Genomic DNA, 22,207 nt, shown 5'->3' with positions numbered 1-22,207 from the left:
GCTCTCTCTCCAGTCCTTCCTGGCTCTTCATCCCACAGACCTACACAGATTTCATGAGAGGCTGCAGGATCTGGTCCCCCCGCCCGTGCCCACACACCCCTGCCTCCTCCTCCTCCTCTCTCACAAGGTACCCCCAGCTGGAGGACCTCAAGGGACGAGGGGGAATGGCTTCACACTGACAGAGGGTAGGGTTAGATTAGATTTTAGGAGGGCATTCTTCTCTGTGAGGGTGGGGAGGCCCTGGCACAGGGTGCCCAGAGAAGCTGTGGCTGCCCCATCCCTGGAAAGGTTGGATGGGGCTTGGAGCACCCTGGGATAGTGGAAGGTGTCCCTGCCCATGGCAGAGGGGGTAGATCACGATGTCTGTGAATTCCCTTCCAAACCATTTTCAGGCTTTATGATCCACAGACCCTGCCTCTGCCCCAAGCCTCCCTCCTGGTGTGCCACCCCCTGAGCGATGGCAGTGGGGTGGCAGTGATGGGCAGTGGGGACACTGGGGGCACAGGAGGCGAGGCAGACAGGTTCCCTGCTGCTGTTGGAGCTGGTTAAACATTGTCCCAGGCCAGTTAGGTAACACAAACTGCAGCGGGGAAGAAATGAAACTGCTTGAGCAAACAAGGCGCACTTGGCAGGGCACCAGGCTGCGTGACAAAGTGCTCCCCTCTCACTGCCAACCTGCTGGGGTTATCTATTTACGGAGAATAAACACCTCGCCCACAACCCCAAACTCGAGGGACAGCAGCCAGGAGCACAGCCGGCTCCTGCGAGACCCAGCCTGGGGCTGGGCTTGCCCCGCTCCCCGCTCTCCTCCCGGACACGCTGATGGCCACCGTGACTGGCCTGGCCCCTCCCCCGTGTGCTGCTTGTCCAGGCAGCAAGATCGACACTGTGCCTGCTGCCACCCCTCCAGCCTGCTCTCTGCAGCAGCTCCAGGAGGTCAGGGATGGAGCTGGAGCACCCTCCACTCACTGAAGCCAGCAGACACCAGCCAGGAAAACCTGTTCCCTGGGGAGGGTTACGCAAGGAACCTGACGGAGGTCTGGCTGCAGCCCAGACCATGGACTGGCTCCAGGTTCACACCCAGGGATTGGGGCCTCTCCTTGCACCACAGGGCAGCCCTGGTCGCCTCATCCCAGCGTGTATCTGGGAGCAATACAACTTCAGCCCAGCATACTGGAAGGCAAGGAAGAGAAGTCTTCTGTATGAGACCAGGCATCCCAGGTGGACCAGCAGGGCAACTCCACATATAAACAGCAGTCGAACCCACAAAAAAGAAGTTGGGTCTGGCCCATGGGCACCTTCTGCCCCTGCAAAGCAGGTGGGTCATGCCCTTGATGTTGCTGCAGCATCTCTAGGAGGATGCTCAAGCCACCAACCTCACACTCAAGCTGAGGCCAGGCAGACTGGGAGCAATTCCAGCTGCTTCAGCCAGTACAGCTCATGGGGGACAGCCCAGGTGGTCTGTGAGAGATCTTGCTTTGGAGGGTTTACTGCTCTCTTTTGCAACGTGTCCCACTCCTGCAAGTGCAGGATGGGGGATGTTGAACGGTACCGTGGCTCTGGCAGTAATGAAGGGAACATGGGCAGATAGGACAGGGAGAATGGTTTTAAATTAATAGAGGAGAGATTTAGATTAGATCTTAGGAAAAAATTCTTCCCCATGGCGGTGGTGATGCCCTGGCACAGGGTGCCCAGAGCAGCTGTGGCTGCCCCTGGATCCCTGGAAGTATCCAAGGCCAGGTTGGATGTGGCTTGGAGCAACCTGGGATAGTGGAAGGCGTCCCTGCCATGGCAGGGGTGTGGAATGAGATGAACTTTATGGCCCCTACCAAACCAAGCTGTTCTAGGATTCTATGATTCTGTGATTCTATGATAATGGCTGGATCCCCCTGCCAAAAATGCATCTCAGGCTTTGCAAAGCACCTTTACTGTCTAGGCAGCAAAACCTCCCCTCACCCTCCTGCTGGTGGTCTGGCTTCTTTCCTTAGTCCCTCCAGAAAGTGGCTGAAACCACTGAGAAGGATGTGGCATGGCTTTTGCCTGGGCATCCCAGCCCTGGTCCAGCTCCAAACTCAGAGGACAGGTCCCAGGGCTTTTCTCTTTGGGGGCAAGCAGGAACTGAGCAGTGCCCAGTGCCCTACATGCCCCAAGTTCAGCAGGTCCTGGTGCCCAGCAGTGTTCAGAGAGACTCATTGTGGAACGCAGTGTGTGCCAGCCAGAAGCCACGCAGGGACTGCTGTTTGCCATGTTCAGGGTAGGAACATATCTGAGAGTCTGCTTGGAGTTCAACACCCTGAACTCCTTCTTGCCACCCCAAGATGTATCCTGTGGGTTGGAGAGATCATCTCAGCACCCCTGGGACAACCTCCCACCTCCTCACAGCTGGGCTGGATGGGGGAAGCAAGATGGCATTGGGCAAGAAGGGGAACATGATGTGTTTGGGCTGCTCACACTGCCAGGTCATTGCAGTCCCCTCTCCTGAGATCTGGTCCTTGATGCCACCCAGGTTTTAGAAGGGCCAGAAAACAGCCAGGCTGGAAGATGAGCAAGCATTAATCATAGTGTAGTGCCTGTGCTGCTTCTGGATATCCCTTCATGTGTCCCTGGCCAGAGAGAGCTGAAGGTCCTCCCACAGGCTGTGACCCCCAGCCAGCTGGGGATGTTAATGTGGAGGGTGCTGAGAGAGACCCCTCCCCAGATCCCCCTCCCCAGATCCTCCAGGGCTTTGCTTCCCATCAGCCTGCAGCTGGTGAACTCTGGCTTGGAGCCAGTGCTCCAGGAAAGGCGAGTGCCAGGGCTAGAATTCTAAAGGGTTCTCAGAGGGGCCAAGGTTTGGGAGCGGGTGTAAGATGCCCCTCCATGGGTGGCTTTGAGCCAGGCTGGGACAAGCCCACCTCACCCTGAGAAGACCCTGTGACCCTGTGCCAGGATGACCAGGCAGGTCCAGGCCACAGCAGGCAGGAGATGGTGGCAGATCACGTTCATGCCATGGGACATCCCAAGTAACACGAGCCTGGTTCTCACCATGTCTTTAAGAAAAACAAGAAAAATTACAGGTAGGTACAAAACCCCAACAAACCAACCATTTATTCATCTTATATTCCCATTTGAAATGGAGGAAACCACATGCACCTGCCGGGTGCCTGGCTCGGTTGGAGTCCCCTTCTGTGGCTGGCACAGCACCAGTCTGTGCCCTGTGACATCACTTCAGTCCAGCTGAGCATCACCACCAGCCACCACACACCCGTGTGCCCCACGATGCACACTCTCACACAGGAACATCTTACTCATGGAAAAATAGATCTGTACATTCACTCTGTGCTCTTTTTGGGTCTTACATAAATTAGAAGCTCCTTTTGGGGAAAAGGCCTGTCTCTAGACACAGCCCAGCAGCTGGGCTGGAAATGCAGCATGGCCCTGCTGTCCCACATCCTCTTCTCATTGAGGGCCTTCTGGGGCCAGGTGAAGCTCCACAATGTTCCCATCTTCTCTCAGCAGGTGCCACATTGAGAAGCTGCTACACAAAGGGGGTCTCACCCAGCCCACAGGACAGGGGGCACCTTCCTCACGGTGCAAGCAGTGAGAGGGAAGACCCCAGAGCTGGGATCTGTCCAGACACAGGTGATACAGACGTGCTGCTCCTCTGCCCAGTCAGGAGGTGGGTGACAGCAGGAGACCTGCTGGGCTCTCACAGCGGGGCTTGAAATTCTCTTCCCCTTTGCATCTGTTCAGGCTTTGAAACAGCCCCAGTCCCTGCGGCTCCAGGTGGAGGTAGGAATCCAGCAAGGGAAGTCACAGTTTGCAATAACCTACTGGAGCCAAAATGTTGGCTCTGAACACCTTGGTGCTGGCAGCCACCCGCACACACGAGCATGCCCCTGCGAGGGTCGGAGTTCCACACGCTGCATGGGGCAGCGGCTTCCAGGTACAGCTGCAGGCAAAGTTTCCTGTCAAGGAGCCCAGCTCAGGGCTGGCCCTGAGGGGCTTCTCAGACCCTGGCTCATCCAGGACTCCTACAGCTCCTTGTCCCTGTTGAGCACCTCCTCTTCCTTCCAGCCGCTGGAGTTCTTCCCAAACTTGTACACCAGCCGTCGCCCATCCACTCTCTCCAAGATCTCTCGTTTGTAGTAATATCTGCAGGAGATGGAGGTGGAATCAGGGCTCTGGATGCAGCCCCAGGCACTGAGGAGCTGCTGGAGGGCTGGTGGGGCTGAGCCAGCTGTGTGGGGCAGGTGCCCCCAGGACAAAGCAGGGCACTTACCGCATGGCTCTGCTCAGCTTCTCGTAGGTCATGCTGCTGTTTTTCTTCTTCTGGCCCCAGAGCTGAGCCACTGCCTCCGAGCGCAGGAACTTGAAGACCCCTTCCCGCCGGTCCTCCCACTTCATTAGCCCCTCATTCAGCTCGGGGTGGATCAGGATGTCCCGGATGAACTCCCACAGGTGGGTACCTCTTGGGGCTGAAAGAGGAGATTGAGCTGTAAAGGAGGGAGGCTCCTGCAGGTCCTTGTACTTTGGATCTCCCTAAACGCCCCTGCCAAGGCCCATGGCCCTTCCTCCCATCACCCCCACGAAGCCAAGAGCCAAGGGCTGAAGGGTTCACATACAGTGCTTGCTCTTCCTGTTCTCCAGGCAGTCTCTGCTCTCCTTGCTGAGTTTTCGGGGCCGTCCCCGTTTCCGCTTGCCGTGTTTGCTGTCCCCTTTTTTGCTGCCTGAAAAGTGCTCTGTGCACACAGAGAGGGGCACATGTCAGGCTGGCCAGTGCATGCTGGGCCACAGCCTCCCCCTCCCTGTCCTCCTGGGGACCAGAAGTGCCCTCTTTTCAGGCCCAGGTACCAGGGAAATACCCCCTGAGAACAAGGTCGCCCCATTCCCTCCAGCCTCATTCCACCCTCATCCCTGACAGTATGCTTAGGGCAGCATGCTGTTCCTTCCCCAAACCCTACTGCTTCCTTGCATTCCTGGTAATTCCCAGTACCATCACCAGCTGGGATCAATACCAAACACTCATTTCTGTGCCCAGGATCTCTGGCTGCAGTCTTCACCCACCTGCCACCACCCACCCCTTTCCCCCAGTATGACCACTGCCCAGCTATCCCAGTCCTGCCCTTCACCCTGCTCAGTGGAGAGAAACAGAAGCAGAGCGCTCAGGGAAACAGACCTTTCCCTCCCTCCCAGTGTGAGGATGGGTGTTCAGGTGTTGTCCCTAAATCACTGCCAGGTAGGATGTGCAGAACTGCCTGGGACCCAGCCCTCTCCTCCCAGCTCCTGTGTGGAAGCTAACAACTCACCATCAGGGAAGAGCTTTGATTCTGCAGGGTCAAGGTCGAGGTCACTTCCACCGGAGTCCTGAGAGTTGGGGCTGTGGGACATCACAGGCCCTGAGAGGCAAAGGATCAGGGCTCAGACCGCTGAGCATCTGGAGACTTTTCTCCTGGTTCCCACCACTTCCCCCACCACCAGAGTGCTGCAAGACCCAAACCCACCCTTGTCAAAACACTGACCTGAGACATCAGAGCTGCCTGGGGACATGGCACCTGGCAACCAGGTGAAGTCTGTGAAAGGGTTTGTGGGCTTTAAGTCCTCCAGGGAGTCCTTGGCACAGGGATTTCCCAGCTCTGGAAGGGGCAGAGAAGGGAAGAAGGGATTAGCCTTGCTGCCATCGGTATGTGATCCCTGGGAAAAAGGCTGGGCCAGGGCCCCTCTCTTACCCAGGTGGCTGGAGTTCAGGAAGGTCTGGGAAGTCGCATCCTCTTTTTCCAGCAAATCAATGATCCAGTTCAGCTCATCAGAGGCTACAGGGGTGAAGGACTGGGATTAGCAATGCCTGTTCCATTTGAAGGGGAATAGTGCACACTGGGAGCTGAGCCCAGCCGTGCCTGGACTCTGGTCTGTGCCCCCAGACCCTCCCACAAAGCCCCTGCAGTGCCTGGGAAGCAGGGGATGCTGGGCTGGTGGAGGGCTCTCAGCCTCATTCCTCAAGCTGCCAGGCCTGCAGATGGAGGAGACTTTGGTTCACTCACTGATCTCGTGCAGGCGGTCGTAGAGCTCGTCCCCGAGGGGCCCAAAGATGAGGCGCATCTGGTCCCTGCTGCAGTGGCAGAGCGTGTGCCCATCCATGTTGCAGCAGGAGAAGTCGATGGAGCTGGCGTCGTACTTGTTCTTCTCCACATGGTAGCTGATCCACTCCAGCACCTGCACCTTGGTCCAGAAGTACGGGAGCTCGCTGAACCACTCCGGCTTGTCTGCAAGGGATGGAGAGCAGGGCTCAGAGCAGGCCGTGCCGGCACCGTGTGCCTCGTGTGGGCTGCCGGTGGCCACTGGACATCTGCTCTGGTCCAGTGGCGATCCTGCGGGGCACAGCAGGGCCCACACTTGAAGAGCTGTAGGACTAAAGGGTCCTTAGCGCCCTGCCCTGCAGACAGCAGTGACCCCGCACTGCCCGCACCGCTGGTTTCGGTGCCATTTGTCCTGTTGGTGCTGCTCTGCTGGGGTTTCTCATGCCCCCCTGAGCACCATCACATGATGGGCCCCCATCACCAGGATTATACTTCCAAACTCCAGCTCCTGGTGAGCCCTGGCAGCCTGTCCCCTGGCCTGTGCTGCGGGAGGAGGACAATGATTCCCCCATCTCCTGTATAAGTCACACGTGCTCCCAGCAGCCGTACCTAGGGCCACCCAGGGTCTCCTCCCACAGCCTTTTGGCCTTTCCCTGGGGAAACTGAGGCATGGTAGAAGCTGCTGACCTGTCCCAGTGGGACAAGGACCTTACAGTGCTCTTCCTAGCCAGCGGCACTGCCTCACAACTGCCCTACTGCCACTCCCCTGTCCTACCTGTGCTCTGTGTGGGGGGCTGGCTGGCGGGGAGGCTCAGCCCCAGGCTGCTGTCATCCCCGAGGTGTCCCAGCATGTCCAAGGTTGGCTGCACCTCGTCCGGCTGGTACATGGCACTGATGTAGTTAGAGAAGATGTTGCTGATCTCACACGATCCTGCCATGGAGCTCTGTGCCGAGAGATGACAGTGAGCCCCAGCCCTGTGCAGGCAGGGGGACCCAGGCCTGCAGCACCTGCAGCACCCCAGAGTCAGGCTGGGTGAGGTTGGGCCGTCCCTCCCTCCACCCATCGTCGCCTCTCAGGTCACTTCTGCAGAAATATCCACCCAGCACCTGCTGGTTGGGGCTGGGGCCTGACTCACCACCTCCTCAGGGGCCAGGAGAGAGGGAGGCTGAGCCGGAGCGAGCTGGGGACGTGGCGTCACTGTGCTTGTGAAGAGCCCTGTCCCCAGCAGCCTGGCCTCACCCTGCTGGCAGCCAGCAAGAGGTGACAGCAAGAAGGTGGCTGGCAGAGAACAGCAATACACAGCCCCTCGGTGCGTGGGGGCTACGGGCACTTGGCCACTCCTGAGCCCCATGGCACAGCCAGCTGCCCTGCTGCCCACCGCTGGACTTCAGCACCAGCGGCTCCAGTCCTCTCAACCAGTCGCCATAAGCACATCCCAAAAAACTGCAGCCAGGACAGGACCAAGCCCCTGCCCGGCCCTCACAAAAAGCCAAATCGTGCTGTCTGCTTTATAAACCCTGGGGGCTGGAGGGAGCTGCCGTCCCGCTGGCCCCCGAAGGGCATCAGCTGCGGTGGGAGAGCAAACGTGGAGCGAGAAAAGACCAAAGCGCATCCCCCGGTGAGAGCGAAGGTGCACGGGGAGGAGAGCAAAGCAGCTGTCCTGGCCTCAGGGACGTCACCAGGCCTCGGCAAAAAAAAGCTTTGGTACCTTCTGTGATGGCAACTCCAGGAGCGGCGGGTAATCCAGAGAGGAGCAAGGGGAGACGGAGGCCAGGCTGGCCGCTAGCCACTGCTCATGGGCCCCGGGAGGCTGGTGCCGATGGGCAAGCCCTGCCCGTGCCTCTGCTTTTATAGCTTGGGCGGCGTAACAATCTGGCAGCCCGAGGGGAATTCCAGCCCCAAACGTTCATGCTCCCAGATCCAGGTGATTTGCATAATATGAACCACCGGGTCCCAGCCCTGAGCTGCCTTGCCGGGAAATCTGGGTTGGCCAGTTTAATCATTGTCAGAGCCCGTGCCCCACCGGTGCCCAGAGTTTCACCCACACTGCCTTCATGGGCTGTTTTCTTTGCTGCCATTTGCCAGGCTTATGTTTGTTTGCTCACAGCAGCAGGTTCGCTCAGCTCCTGCAGCCAAAAACACCCTGGGGTCAGAGCAGGCCCTGGGGCCTATGGATCCCTGCCTGGGGTTTGCCCGCAGCGAGGGAGCCAGGACACTGCCCCTGGCCACTGCCCCCGGCCACTGCCCCTGGCCACTGCCCCCAGCAGCCTCCAGGCCTGGTGGGCAGCCCAGCCCTGGTAGTCAGCAGGGGTGTGTGGGTGCCCTGGCCATGCTTGGGGCCCAGGCTGGGACTGGCACAAAGCAGGCAGAGGGTCTCAGTGACCAAGCAGGACATGCGCTGGGGACAGGACACGCGCTGGGGACAGGGCTCAGGTGGGGACAGTGGTCTTTGTGGGGGTGGAGCAGAGACCATGCAAGTGCCCGAGAATCGCTGCTCTGTCTGTCAGAATGGGTCGGGTTTTGCCTGGGGGAGGTCTGGGACAGGCTGCAGAGCTGGGACAGCCCATCCCTGCCGTGTCACACGCGCCTGGCACAGACAGACAGGCACACTCACCAGGGCATGTGCCAAGGGACAAGGCAGGGTTGTGGGATGCATTTGGGGAATTACCTGTGGTGGCTCTTGCCCCTCTGGCTTTGGGCAGGGGTACCTGGGGCCCTTTTGAGGTCTGTTACTGCTGGGTTTAGCCCTGTGCTGGCAAGGGAGGCCAGGCCAGTCCCAGCCACAGCTGGGCACCTCTTTGCCTGGTTCTGGTACTTTGCCGAGCCAGCCACATCCATGCCCCATCGGGCTGAGGCAATGCTGGGCACTTGGGAGCAGGGCAGACCCTGGCATCACACAGCCACCTCCTTGTCACTTCAGGGCCCTTATCACTTCAAACCATCTCCTGTGACACCACAGTGGTGACAGACTGTTTCAAACATGGATCCTGCACCTTGGCACGAGGACCAGCAAGGGCAGGGGGGCTCATGTCCTGTCCCCCTTGTCACATCCCCCAGCCCCGAGGCAGGCAGGGCCCGTGTGCCAACCAGGAGGCACCGGGTCCCAGCAGCTGATCACCTACCCCAGCTTCATTCCTCCGCAGCACAGTCACGAGTGCTTGGTGCTGCCAGGCCCTTTTGTTTCCTGGACACGCATCCCACAGGGACATCCCCGTGCCAGGGAGCAGCCCTGTCTGTCAGTGCCACAGGGCAAGCCAGGGCCACCAGGGTGGGCAGACACAGAGCCTGAACATGCATCCTGCCAGGGACTGAGCCCAGGGCTCCCCCGTGCCTGGGGACCCAGCTGCCCACTGGGGAAACCTGCCTGTGGTTGGAAACCTGCCCCTGGGGAAGGCTTTTCCACCCACTGCTGCAATGCTGGTGTCCCTGCAGCAGGGTGGGACATGCCCACATTGTGCCAGCCCCTGGGCCACAAGCCAAGCGGTGATGAGGTGGCCATGTGGCATTTGGGAGTCTCCTGCCCGAGCCACGCGCAGCCCACCCGCAGCTCTTCCCATCGCAGGGAATCTGGGGGCTGCCTGACAGGGCTGTCTGGCACAGACCACCCTGAGCACCCCTTTCCCAGGTCCCCCTTCCCTGCAGGCTGACAGTGGCCCTGAGGGAGGCACCACAGCCAGTCCGTGCGCCCCGGCAATGCCACCCCCCGTGAGAGAGCTGCTCTCAGTGGGTGATACCCTCAGCCTCTGATGTGTGCCTGGCATGACAGGAGCCCTCCAGGTCCTTCTGTGACGCAGCCTGCCCCTTCCTTCCCCTGGGGTTTGGGAATCAGGAGGCCAGTGGATCTGAGCAATCCTCCCCAAGCCCCTGCGGGTACCCTCCAGCTTTCCTGCCTGCAGGAATGCCCTTCCTGCCCCTTTGCCCACTGATGTGCCACAACCTGGGCCCTATAATGGGCCCTGGGGAGATCGCCGTGGGCAACACTCCCTGGAGATGCTGAAGCACTGTGCTGGGAGCTTGGGAGGGCATAAGCCTCTCCTGAGGTGTCCCCATGGACTCCCCAGAGCCACAGGGCACAGCAAGGTGCAGAATGGTGCCCATGGGACCCTCCCCTGCCCAGGAGCAGCCGCAGCCCTGATGGCTCTGAGCAACTCCACCTTGAGCCTGAGGATGGGTGGCACAGGGCTGCCAGCATCTCATCGCCAGAGCTGGTACCTCCCAGGGCTGTGTCCCTGCTGTCCCCTTGCTGCTAGCCCAAGCTCCCAGTGCACCTTCAGGCACGTGGGGTGCATGGCACAGGGTGCTGCCAGCCCAGGCTTGGCATCTTGCTGCAGCAAGAAAGAGGTGGCCATGAGTGTGGAGTGACATGGTGACATGGTGACTGGCAAGAAAAAGCGTCTGTGGTGCCACGAGTGGCTGGGACGCCAGGTGGGAGCAGGATGCTGCGGTGTCACCTGCCCTGCCAGGGGTAGTTGGGCCCGTGACACCCCCAGGTGTGTGACCCAAGGCAGCACCATGGTGGCTGTTGGTACGGAGGCTCACGCACAGGTGACAGCCATGTCACAGGCTGAGGGTGATGCAGGGCATGGTGCTGGGGGCTGGGATACCCCTGGGCACTGCCAGCCCCGAGACACCTCAGAGCTGCCTGGCACTGCTCAGCACCAGCCCTGCAGGTGTGTTTGAAACCCAGGCTGCAGCCCCAGGTTCTCAGGGTAGGGGGTGCCCAGGCAGGGGGCAGGGTTTGCGTGGGAGTGATGGCATCTGGGGGGTCAGCATGGGCACAGCCCCGAGGCTGGCAGCTCCCGCTCAGCTGCTCTGTCTGACCAGTTCAACCAGTGCCGGCTGGCTGGAAAAGAGAAAATGGAAGCTGCAGGAGCTGAGCCCGGCCCTGAGGGGTTGCGGGTACAGGTCGCTGTCCCCCTCCCCACCCTGGAGGGCACCACCACACACTGGCACCGTGTCACACATCCCCCCACTGCAACCCGCCCCGGCAAGGCCCCTGCCGGCCTCACCTCCCAGCATCTCCCCCAAAATCTCCCACCAGCAGGACCCTGCACTCTCCCGACATCCCCCATCCCACAGGGCCCTGCACTGCACCCCCTTCTCCCCAGCGCCCCCAGCATCTCCCCCCACCCCCTCAGGACCCCGAACCCCCCTAGAATCTCCCCCCACCCCGACAGGACCCCGAAGCCCCCCCCATCATCTCCCCGCACCCCCGGCAGGACCCCGAGCCCCCCCCCAGCATCTCCCCCACCCCCCGGCAGGACCCCGAGCCCCCCCCCCCAGCATCTCCCCCCACCCCCCGGCAGGACCCCGAACCCCCCCCAGCATCTCCCCCCACCCCCGGCAAGACCCCGACCCCCCCAGCATCTCCCCCCAGCCCCGGCAGGACCCCGAACCCCCACCCCCAGCATCTCTCCCCACTCCCTCAGGACCCCGAACCCCCCCTCCACCAGCATCTCCCCCCACCCCCGGCAGGACCCTGAACCCCCCACAAGCATCTCCCCCCACCCCTCAGGACCCCGAATCCCCCCCCAGCATCTCCCCCCACCCCCGGCAGGACCCCGACCCCCCCCAACATCTCCCCCCACCCCCGGCAGGACCCCGAACCCCCCCCGTGTCCCCCCGTGTCCCCCCGGCCACGCTCCGGGCGCCGCTGTCCCGCAGCCAGCGCTGCCCTCTGCCGGCGGCCCCGCGCCACTGCCCCGCTCGCAGCCCTTCCCCTCCCCTCCCCTCCCCTCCCCTCCCCTCCCTCCCCTCCCCTCCCCTCCCCTCCCCTCCCCTCCCCTCCCTCCCCTCCCCTCCCCTCCCCTCCCCTCCCCTCCCCTCCCCTCCCCATTACAAAGTCACCGAATGGTTTGGGGCGGGAGGGACCTTTAAGGGTCCCCCTGGCATGGGGAGGGACACTTTCCACTCCCCGGGCAGGACCAGAAGGGCTGAGGCCACAGTCCCCCCTCCCCATCTCTCCCCCAGCCCCTGGGCCAGGCACATGGGAGCAGGAGGGGATGGGAGGCTCCTGGCTGTGCTCTTGCCCTCCTCAAAGCCACCTCTCTGCTCCGTCCCTTCATGTCAGGAACATTTTATTTGCAAAGACAAAAAGGCAAGAAACAAACACAGCCATTGAAAAACGTACAGCAGGAGACCACAATAACTTACACTATTTACAGGAACACACCAAGGTATAAAACACACGCACACATCTCGTGCTCTGACAAACCCAGCCCGGGGCCGGGCTGCACAAGCCCACAGAGACAACACCAGCCTTCACAGAGCTGGCCTCTGGAAAAAGCTCCGAGTGTGAAAAGGCATCTGCTATTGTGCTCCTTGTGCGGAAAGGAGTGATGGAGCAGGTGACACAGTGCTGCAGCTGCCCCAGCCTTGTGTGGGGCTGCACCTGGGGGTCCCAGGCCAGGTGGAGCAATTGGCAGGAACCAGGGCAGAGCTGTGATGGATGAGGGGACAAGCCCTGGGGCAGGAGGAAGGTGCAGGGCTGTACTTTTCTGGGAGCTGGGTCTGTGCTGGCCTCTGTCCCAGTTACAGCTGGAGCACCATGCAGCACCTGGAGGGGCTGGGGGTCCTCGTCCCTTCCCAGAAGGGCGAGGGGGGCTCAGAAGGGCATGCAGCCTGCAGGGGATGGTGAAGCTCCAGGGAGCCTGTGGAAAGCAAGTTGGAACCCTGTGCTTCACAGGGGTCATACCTGGGCTCTGTTCAGCGTGGGGCAGGGGAGGGACTGGTGTGGGGCACTGGGAGAGCTCCCTGGGAAGCAGGCACTGGTTTTGCAGCACCAAGGCAGGAGGCAGCATCTGAGACCCCAAGGCAGCTGTGCTCAGAGGTGGTGGGGAGGAACAACGCACCTGGGGGGGACAGGATGGGAGCCCGGAGCTGCCATTCCTTGCAGCTGGCCAGCCCATCCTGTGTCATCAGGGCTGTAGGTGACAGGGAGGGGACACCGCCTGGGGGGGCTCACAGTGGTTTGGGGATCCAGTGCTTTTAGGCTCCTGACACTTTTCCACCCCTGTTGTGCAAAGCTCAGCTCTGGGGCAGCCCTGCAGCCTCCACAGAGCCTGGAGCTGGCCCCTGTGTGCAGGGGTTGAGGAGACCCCCAGAGCGAGAGTTAGGCCCTGGGGAAAAAAGCATAACCCAGCAGCTGGAGGAAGGACTGCAGGTATGATCACACCCTTGTCACAAAACAAGGTGCCCAAGGGCAAAGAAAAATGAGGTGCATGGCACGAAGGCAGCTCCAGACTGTCCTTGCCCTGAGGGGCTGTCAGAGGGGCTCTGAGACCACCAGAGGGGACTTCAGTGGTGCAGCAGAGCCCCTGACCCCTGAGGGAGCAGCCAGCACAGTGCAAAGGGATGGAACAGCTCACCCACGGCCACCGGCAGGCACAGAGCCCTCATCCCAGCCCAGCTCCTCCTCAGCTGGCTCAGCCCATGGTCCCAGTCTGAGCTCTGAAGCGTCAGAGTCCAAGGGGCCGCCCCTCCTACACCCAGCTGCGTGTGGGGACCTTGTGCTTTACTGTTTGGGAGGACCTGCACCCCAAACTGACAGGGTGGCTCGGAGCTCCCCAACCTCCCTGTGCCAGGGCAGCGAGGTCTGGCCCAGGGCAGCCCCCACCGTCAAGCTGGGGACAAGCTGGGGACTCCAGGGCTACCCTTGTTTATGTTCAGTGCCTGGGACTGAATCTAGACACAGCTACGTTTCCTAGGAGTGAAAAATCAAACATCACACACCAGAATCAGCTTCTCACAGACCATGCCCAGCTTGAGCAGAGGCTTGTACAGCACCGAGTCCCTGCTGCCCTGCAGCTGCAGCAGGCTCTGGAACACGGTGGCTGGAACCAGCCCATTCCAGCAATGTGCTTTGCACAGACATTTCCCAGTCAAGAACTTCATCACATCTACAGAGAATATCTGTGAGAGCAGAGGAAGAAACGGGCTGAACTGAGCCCTTCAGAGTTCCCTTTCCACCCTTCTGCGGGACAAGATGGGAAGCACATCCAGGCTGCCAATCAACCGAATAACCAAGGGCAACACCACAGATCCTCGGACAAAGAATCCCACTAGAAATGGGAGCAAAACCTCAGTGTTGCCACTGCACTGGGGGATCCCACTGCACAGGTAGGAGCTGGCAGTGCAGGGGATGCCAGCCCTGCTGCCCTGCCCAGGAGGAGGCAGGGAGGGGAACACAGGGGGGTAGCTCAGACATGCAAGGCAGGAGTGAGGCCACCAGTCCCCAGGATGAATTCAAGTGTCAAAACCGTAACAATAACAATAATTAAGAGAATAAAAAAAAAAGTCTTACACCACAAACTCCCCACCCCATCCCCAATACGAAACCCAATGACAACAGCACCCAGCTTGCACCGTGAGGTAGCTAAACCAGATCAACACCCAAGACATGCTCTTTTGCATGAGAAACAGCAGCCCACACAGGTACTGAGACCTACACACACACACACACACACACACACACAGAGCTATGGGATCACAGTCACCCCTGTCCTGGTTCCAGCCAGGACAGAGTTAATTTTTGCAGTAGCCAGGAGGGGATGTGGCCAGAACCCCTTCTGTACCACCTCACGTCATTACTGGGGCAGGGGGACCGGAGTCTCTTCCAGGGAGAAGGGATCTCTTCCCATCCGGGTAGCATGTGCTGCAGTGAACATTCTGCATGCGATTCGCTCTCTCTTTTGTACGCTTTTGTTGTTAATATTGTTGCTGGTAATTTGTTTTCATATCTCATTGCTGTTTCCAGTAAACTGTTCCTATCTCAACCTGTGATTTTTACTTTTTGTGCCTCCAGTTCTCCTCTCCGTTCCACTGCAGGGAAGGAAGGGGGTGGGGGGTAGTGGGCAGCACATGGCTGTAGTGGGAACACTAAATTGGGCAATAGCGTTCCTAAACCACAACAGCTTTTTTTGGCATCCAAGGCAGGGCTGGAATGGTCGAGACAACAACAGAACTGCCCAGAGTGGGCTGGAAACAAATTTGATCTAAACATCTTCTGTATTAGGTACTGAGCCAGTGGTCACAATGTGGCTTGGTCTGCTCATGTGGGTACCTAACCCTGTAAGTATTTCTGTGTGTTCCCATCACAGTGCTCTTCCTCAGAGCAGGGAGAGGCATCAGGATTGCTCTGTTGATGTACTGTGGGATATCAGTTTATGACATGATAACATCAAGGGCACTGAGGGTCATTTGGGATGTGTCTTGAGTGTTGCTCTTCTACCCTTACATTGGGCACTCCTTTGGGAGTCCATTAACAATCATAACCAGCCTGTGGGGGGAACAGGGGAGGATGACTTCGCCCAGTTTTTCACCCACTTTTCCTCCTTGAGGCCTGTTAAAACAGCTTTTGAAGTTCTGAATTCCCTTGGGATGTTAAGGAAATCATATTCTTGCCAGGTCTCCTTAGTGAAGTCCACATCATCTTTGGAGTCAAGAGAGATTTCTAGGGAGGTTATTCAGCAATCTGCCCTGATGGGGAATAGTCAAGACTGGCATGGAATGTGGGAGAAAATGGGCCACTTCTGGAAGAAATTCTCTCCTCCAGTGGTTTGGAAACTCCCCCTGAACAAGTACAAGACGCTGAAAAAGTGACAGAGCATTGGCAAGGAGAATGCCGGGGCAGCTCCAGAGAGGAGCGACTCATTGCAGTGTGCTGGGCCCTGGTTAGCATTTATCAGACACTGCTTTTCACTAGACAGCAGAGCAACAGGGACCATGGCCAAACTGCAGCTGCACCACGGGAACAACCCGTGCTGGGAGCAGAAGAAGAAATCCAAGACCAAATCAGTTTGCACAGAGAGGGATATAGAGGAAGCAGGGCCCTCACAACAGGAGGAAGAGGCAGGGCTGGAGATAATCACCCAATCCCCATCCCCAGGTGAGCTGCGATGTGAAAAGATTTCAGCTGCCAGCTGGGTTGAGCCCCTGGTGACCCAACTGCTCCAACGCTGGGAAACTACAGCCAACGCTGTGGAACCGGATGGTAGAGAAGCCAAGTAACTGGGATCCCTGTCCTGGGATGTGGGCATTGACAGGGGGACTGGGAAGAGGACAGAAACTCTCAGCCTCTGGACGTGACTCCTGTCAAGCATGAGGGAAAGGTCTTCTCCCAAGGATGATCGAGTAGTGCACCCAAGCAGATGGAACGCCGTGGAGAAGGTACCCAGGACCTGAGGGAATTCGCTGTGTTAGAGGGAGTCCATAGAGATTCCAATAACCAACAGTCCCCTGTAGGTGCAGATGAGGTCCAGTGCACACAGTCCACGTGGAGGAAGGTTGTACAGAGCACAGACTCATTGGCTCTGATGTCAACAGAAGGAGAACAAACAGTGTTAGAGGTGGCTCCCCAACTCTGATGACGATCATCTTTCTTCCTTCCTACCAACCTGTGTCTCAACTGTGTAAAAAGACTGTCTAAGCCCGTGGACCAGCCCATGGACTGTGGACTGAGGAAATGTCCCACATCACACCAGCACGGACCAGAGAGGGGACACACCACAAGGCAACCTATGGTTTTACCTGCATGACTATGCAGAGGACAAGAGGAAGTGGGATGGAAAACCCACCTCTGCCCTGGCAGCATGGGTGTGTGAGCTGAGAGCAAAAACAACAACTGCAGGAAATTCTTCAAGGATTAATGCCGCTCCAGTTTCCAGTGGGCACGTGCTCAGACAGAATAAAAGGGCCAATGTCACTTCTGATCCTCCTGAATGCACCTTCACTTCACATCTGCAAGAAGTGAGCAGTGAGGACCATGAGAACTAGAGGGGCCCTGCCCCCAGCCAGGTGGGGAGAGCAGCAACGGGATCTGTCGGACTGTGTGGATCCACGGCCCGGCACAGCAGAGCCCCACGGGTGTAAGGCTTTAGCACAACGTACCCTGATGCCCTTGAGGTACACAGGGGCAGGATCCATTTCTTCTCTTCTGGGCAGGGGGGGTCTATTCTGGTCAGGAAAACACAGCTGCAGCCAGGTCAGGGCTCCAGGGTGAGTGATCTGCATGTGAATCATTCTCTCTTTTGTACACTTCTGTTAATATTGTTGCTGTTTTACTGTTTGTTTTTTATCTCACTGCTGTTTCCAGTAAATTGCTCTTATCTCAACCTGTGATCTTCATCTTTTGTGCCTCCAATTCCCCTCTCCACCCTGCTGGGGATGGGGGTGTGAGTGGTGCATGGTTTTAGTGGGAGCACTAAACTGGAGAATACTATTCCTAAACCAGGACACCCCTCACTTCAAACTCCCCCTGCCTTAGGGTGCTGCTGCCCCAGCATCAGCTCCCTCCCTTCACGGGCTGTGAGAGCCTTGAAGCTCCTCAACACGCTGCTGGCCACAGCAGCAATAGAGGCTCAGCATCATCCAGGACTGGTCACTCAGGCCTGGAATACTCAACAGGCACTTACAGCCTGCACATGGGAAGAAACTGGTGGCAAAAGGCAAGGCAGGTCTGACCCCAGGTCCCCCAGAGACACCTTCACCCACGGCAGCAGGGAGCAGGAAGGCTTCAGGGCAGGCACTGGAGAGCTCAGAGCAGACACAGATTCACACACGACACCTGGCTACAGCCAAACACACTCTGCCACAGACCCCCCCATACACACACAGCCCCTCCAGCCAGGCAAGGGATAAACCAGCTGAGGAATGAGTGCAGAAACCCTCTCCAAGACAGGCTTGGGGTGGGGGGACACCTCCCCCAGCCCCCCGTGTCTGTGTGCTACTGGGTGGTGAGGTCCCTGTGCATTTTTGGCTGCACCCTCAGCTCCACAGGTCACACGGGATGGATGCGCTCCTCTCCTCAGCACAGTCATCAGGCCTAGCTGGGCAGGGCTCAGCCACAATCACAGGGGGGCAGCGACTGTCCTGGGCAGGGTTACACACACACTCACACACACACACACAGGTACCATTTACCCTCCAACAAGGCAAGCCAGTAGGATGGAACTTTTCCCAAAAAAAGGCAATCCCCCTCCCCCATCAAACCAATAGAGATGCTCCTGTCTTTCATGATGCAGAGGAATCCCCACACTCCAGCCAGAATACTTCGAACAAGGCCTGGTGGCAAATGGGGCCGGTCAAGGTATCACTGTGGTTGGAGAGAGCAGAGGGGAAATGGTCTGTGCTTTATGGGGCAGGTCCTGGAGCCCCTGGCCTCCAAGATCCCAGTTCAGTGCTGGTGGGATCACATGAAGAAATCCTTAAATTTGAGTTCAGGTGCTGCTTCTTCTGTGACAAAAGGGAAAGGAGAGCGTGTGAGGCAAGAACACCCATCCTGGGGTCTCCTCAGCCATCCCACAAGAGCCCTGGGTGGCCCAGGGCAGGACAGAGCAGGGTATGGTCCAATGGGCCATAGGAGAGATGGAGGAAAGCTCCAGTGTGAGACCAGGGCCTTACCAGGCCCCCCCTTGAACAGGAGAGAGACAGGAAGGAGCCTGCAGAATGTACGTCCTTGGGGAAACACTCCTGGATGGAGCCCCCAGACCCTCAGGGAGATGAGATTGTGCAAGATCATCCACTGCAGGATTGTCCTTGGAGCACAGGGGGAATCAGGGGACTTGTGCGAGATCAGTGTGTGCAACCCCCTCCTCACTGTGCTCCTGCCCCAGCAGCTGCTCCGTGCCTTGCTGGCTCCTCTCTGTCCTTGGATCCATGCGGGCCAGCAGGCCCAGCCTAAGCAAGCTCCAATCCAGGCAGAGGTCTGAGGGCAGAACCTAAGGGAAGGACAGACAGAGCCACAGCAGTGGGGTGACAAATCCTTGGCTTTTTTGCCCTGTAACCTCCATTCTTGCTTCCTTTCTCCAACCCAAGGGGGTTAACTCGCTGCAGGAAGCCACCACAAACCTGTGATGGGGGTCACGATGTCCCGAGCAGGGCTGAGCAGCCCTTCCCACTGCAGAGCAGGCTGGGCACATGGGGAAGAGCCCAGAGCCATGGGGCAGTTGAGTTTACAGCTGGGGTTTGGAGAATGTCAAAGGGAACTGCAGCAGGTCTGTCTGGAAGTTGCCCGATGGAGATCTTCCCAGGCTTGCCGTGCCTCATGAGATGGGACATGGCAGAGGAGCGTAGAGGTGCACCCCTCTGACCACTGGGGACAGGTCCACAGAGGACAGGTAAGGCCAGGAGTACCAGGAAATCCTTCTGTAGCCCCCACAGCAGAGGCGTCCCACGAGGAATGGCTCCAGAGAAGCACCCTCTGTGTTGCGGTCCTGGCCAGCAGACACCAAATGTCCTCGTGGAGTGGAGAAAGACTCCTGCAGGAACCAGCCCGGGAGCAGCACAGCATGGCAGAGGCCACATGAGCCCACAGTGGCAGGAGGGAACTGGGTGTCTCTGAGAAGGAGTCAAGGATCTCTGACCCCCAGAAGTCCTCACAGCAGGATGGGTGGGAGGAGGGATGAAACATTTCCTGTTCACTGGAGAACCATCGAGAAACCTCCGCAGGAGGGCAGGTGGAGCTGCTGGTGCCCCACAGAGCTGCTTCCTCGCAGGAGCTGACAGCGCTCAAAGTACCAGATGCAGCATTGTCCACCTCGCTGGGTCAGGCACAAAGAAATCCCTGTCCTGGGCTGAGCTCCGGGAGGTGACTGAGTCCTGATAGCAGAGGAGGCACCCTGACCTTCACCCTGCCCCCACGCCTTCCAGTCTTTCTGCAGTTCCTAGTTTGACCCCGCAGGCAACCTCCTCCCACTCCAGAGCTTCACTGTCAAGTCGCTGAGGAACAAAGGTGAGAGGGACAGCATGACCCAGGGGTCGGGGCAGGAGCCCCACGGACACTGCACCAGAGGCACCACGAGAGAACACGCTCGCTCCCCCTTCCCCCGCCACGGCAGCATGCAGCCCCCCCAGACTTCCAGGCCCTTTTCCCTTGGCAGGAGTTTGTCCGATGCACTTTGGGGAGAAGGCAAGCCCAATGGGGCTCGGCCTCCAGCTCACCCCACTGGCAGAAGCTGGGGACAAGGGGAAATGGTGACCTCCAGGGCTGACCCCACACCAGGACTCCTACCCGCCTTGAACGAGCTCCACCTAGGTCCCAGCAGTGATATCCAGGGAGCTGCTTTGCTCCTGGGGCATGGGCTGATTTGGGGGTGGCTGCTGACTCCCAACCCACTATCCATGCAAAGGCACGGGCAGGCCATGGCTTCCCACAGAGTTGCCAAAGTAGATGTGGGAAGGAAAGAAAAACAAAAAGCCAGTGAAACCAAGGCAGGGCTATGACTGGGACAAGGGGGCGAGTCCATTCTAACAAAGACTTATCAAGTGGGGAAAAACGCAGAATAGTTTCATACCGTGAAGAAGCAGCTCAGACCAGAGAGAAAGGGGGGTGGGGGGGGAAAGAGAGAGAGGAGCAAAAGCAACAGTGAGAGGGACAGAGGGAGGGAGAGATGGAGAGAGAAGGGAAGGAGGGACGGAAGAAGAGCATATGAGCAAGAGAGTCAAAGAGCAGGAGGGTCAAGGCAGACTAGTAGCACGGCCCTTTATGGCAAGGACGCGTCGTGGAAGGCAAGGGGTGAGCCCAGGCACGTAATTCCATAACTTTACCCGGCAGTCGCTGTGGCACAGATGGGAAGTGGGGAGAAGGAGAGGCAGAGAGAGACAGAGAAAAAGGAAGGGAGAAAAGGGACATGGTCGAAAAGAGGATATCAGAGTCTTGCTGCCGAAGAGCTCCCCGAGAGCAGCAGACAATGCCCAGCCCCGAGGGAGAGGGGTCCCTGCGTGGGGAGTAACCCAGGGCATCACCAGAGCGCGGGGGGGCTGCCCAGGGACAGCTCTTGGCACTGCGGTGGGCAGGCCGTGCCGTGGGCAGGCTACAGCGGGCAAAAGGAGAGGAAGGAGCAGAGGGACTAAAAAGCTGCAAGACTCCCTCCCCGCTCCCTGCTCACCCAGCCCACACCCACCCAGGCCCAGGGGCGACGGCTCAAACCCAGGGTCTCCCCCTTCCCAGGGGCCGTGGGGGCAGAACGTGCGAGGCTCACCTGGAGGCAGTGAAGATGTGCTTTGAGTTGGTGCAGATGGCGTTGATGGGGCTGTCGTGCCCCTTGATCTCCCCGACCGGGGTGAAGGTGTCCACGTTCCAGACTTTGATGACGCCTCCTCGGCAGGCGCTCAGCACCATGGGGCGGCCGGGGATGAAGGCCAGGGCACAGACCCAGTCTTTGTGGGCATTGGGGATTTGCTGTAGGTACAGGCACAGAGCAGAGGCCGTGACCAACCTCACCTGCAGCCCCACGAGCAGCCCCATGCACCCAGCCTGGGTCCTCAGGCCCTCACTGACACCCTGGGACTGACTGGGACCATGCAACTGGCAATGCCCAGTTAGCAGCCAAGGGTATGGACTTGAAAGTCATGGCTTGGCTTCTCCCCTGGGCAGGAGACATCAACCCAGAATTCAAGGTGGAACACAAGCCCCCACATTGCAAATGATGCCACAGCCTGTCTGAAGGAGAGCTGGCGATCCCAAGCACCCTGCTGGACAACTGTGGGGGCACAGCACACCCACACATGGCCCAGGACTGGGAGTGTGCTCCCTGGTGAGCTCCATGCAGGACACTGGCACGAGGTTCCTGGACAACCCCCCAGGCCCCAGCAGCAACACCCCTGTGCCCTGTGTCACCACAGGACCTGTGCTCTGCTCCCCTCCAGACCTGGATAAGTTCCTGCTGCTCCAGATCCCACTTCTTGATGCCGTTGTCCCTGGAGCCGCTGAAGAGGACATCTCCCTGGATGGCCAGGCACTCGATGCCGTCGTAGTGAGGGGGCTCGAAGTTGTGCGTGGGGCCAATATTGCCCACCATGCCCTCCGAGAGCTCAAACACCTGGGGAAGAGCAGCAGGTAACAGGCCACAGATGGCACTGGGGACAGAGCTGGCCCTCTCCTGGGGAGTTTGGCCACCACCCTCTGTGTTCTAGGCTCAGGGCACCTACAGTGATGCTGGAAAGGGGACTGGGCATTGGCTGCTGGAGGCTTTTTGGGACTGAGGGTCCTGCCACAAGCAGAGATCTGCCACCAGGGACAGCCCCACTCTGCTGCATTTTACTCATGGTGAGCCTTCACACTCCTCAGGAGCCAAGCTGAGAGCTGAGTGGGACCCTGTCTCACTCACTGTCTCACCACCCCTCCTCACTTCCCTGGTGACAGCTCTACTTC

At 59.0% G+C, this 22,207-nt stretch overlaps 2 protein-coding genes across 6 annotated transcripts in view; both read right to left on the bottom strand.

Moving 5' to 3' along the window:
- Nucleotides 1-3,050: 3,050 nt before the first annotated feature.
- Nucleotides 3,051-8,114, bottom strand: ELF3 (E74 like ETS transcription factor 3). Its single transcript, XM_010404492.2, has 9 exons — nt 7,766-8,114; nt 6,832-7,000; nt 6,021-6,242; nt 5,709-5,792; nt 5,502-5,615; nt 5,289-5,378; nt 4,605-4,721; nt 4,262-4,457; nt 3,051-4,134 (listed from the first exon to the last, which is right to left on the bottom strand). Exons 2-9 carry the CDS (start codon nt 6,992-6,994, stop codon nt 4,014-4,016), a joined length of 1,107 nt encoding a protein of 368 aa, XP_010402794.1. The 5' UTR covers nt 6,995-7,000; nt 7,766-8,114; the 3' UTR covers nt 3,051-4,013.
- A 4,003-nt stretch (nt 8,115-12,117) lies between these two features.
- Nucleotides 12,118-22,207, bottom strand: part of KIF21B (kinesin family member 21B) — a 47,936-nt gene continuing 37,846 nt past the window's right edge. For 2 of the 5 annotated variants that reach the window (XM_039565286.1, XM_039565288.1), the window contains 3 exons: nt 21,705-21,875; nt 21,036-21,235; nt 12,118-20,611 (listed from right to left, as the gene is read on the bottom strand). In XM_039565286.1, the coding sequence (XP_039421220.1) occupies nt 20,512-20,611; nt 21,036-21,235; nt 21,705-21,875 (471 nt within the window). In that variant the 3' untranslated portion in view covers nt 12,118-20,511. The remainder of the gene's footprint in view (nt 20,612-21,035; nt 21,236-21,704; nt 21,876-22,207) is intronic. The other 3 variants (XM_039565289.1, XM_039565290.1, XR_005603657.1) reach the window with 2 other exon arrangements.

Source organism: Corvus cornix, chromosome 26 (genome assembly GCF_000738735.6).
Source record: "Corvus cornix cornix isolate S_Up_H32 chromosome 26, ASM73873v5, whole genome shotgun sequence".
In the NCBI taxonomy this organism is placed as follows: domain Eukaryota; kingdom Metazoa; phylum Chordata; class Aves; order Passeriformes; family Corvidae; genus Corvus; species Corvus cornix.
The sequence above is the reverse complement of the archived record's forward strand: the minus strand, read 5'-3'. Positions and strand labels throughout refer to the sequence as shown.

Excerpts from the sequence above, each read along its gene's own strand:
- ELF3 (XM_010404492.2), bottom strand. The coding sequence starts at position 6,994 with ATGGCAGGATCGTGTGAGATCAGCAACATCTTCTCTAACTACATCAGT. Across the intron at positions 5,379-5,501 it reads AGGCAGCTCTGATGTCTCAG|GGCCTGTGATGTCCCACAGC; the intron begins GTCAGTGTTTTG and ends TTTGCCTCTCAG. Across the intron at positions 4,135-4,261 it reads AAGCTGAGCAGAGCCATGCG|ATATTACTACAAACGAGAGA; the intron begins GTAAGTGCCCTG and ends CATCTCCTGCAG.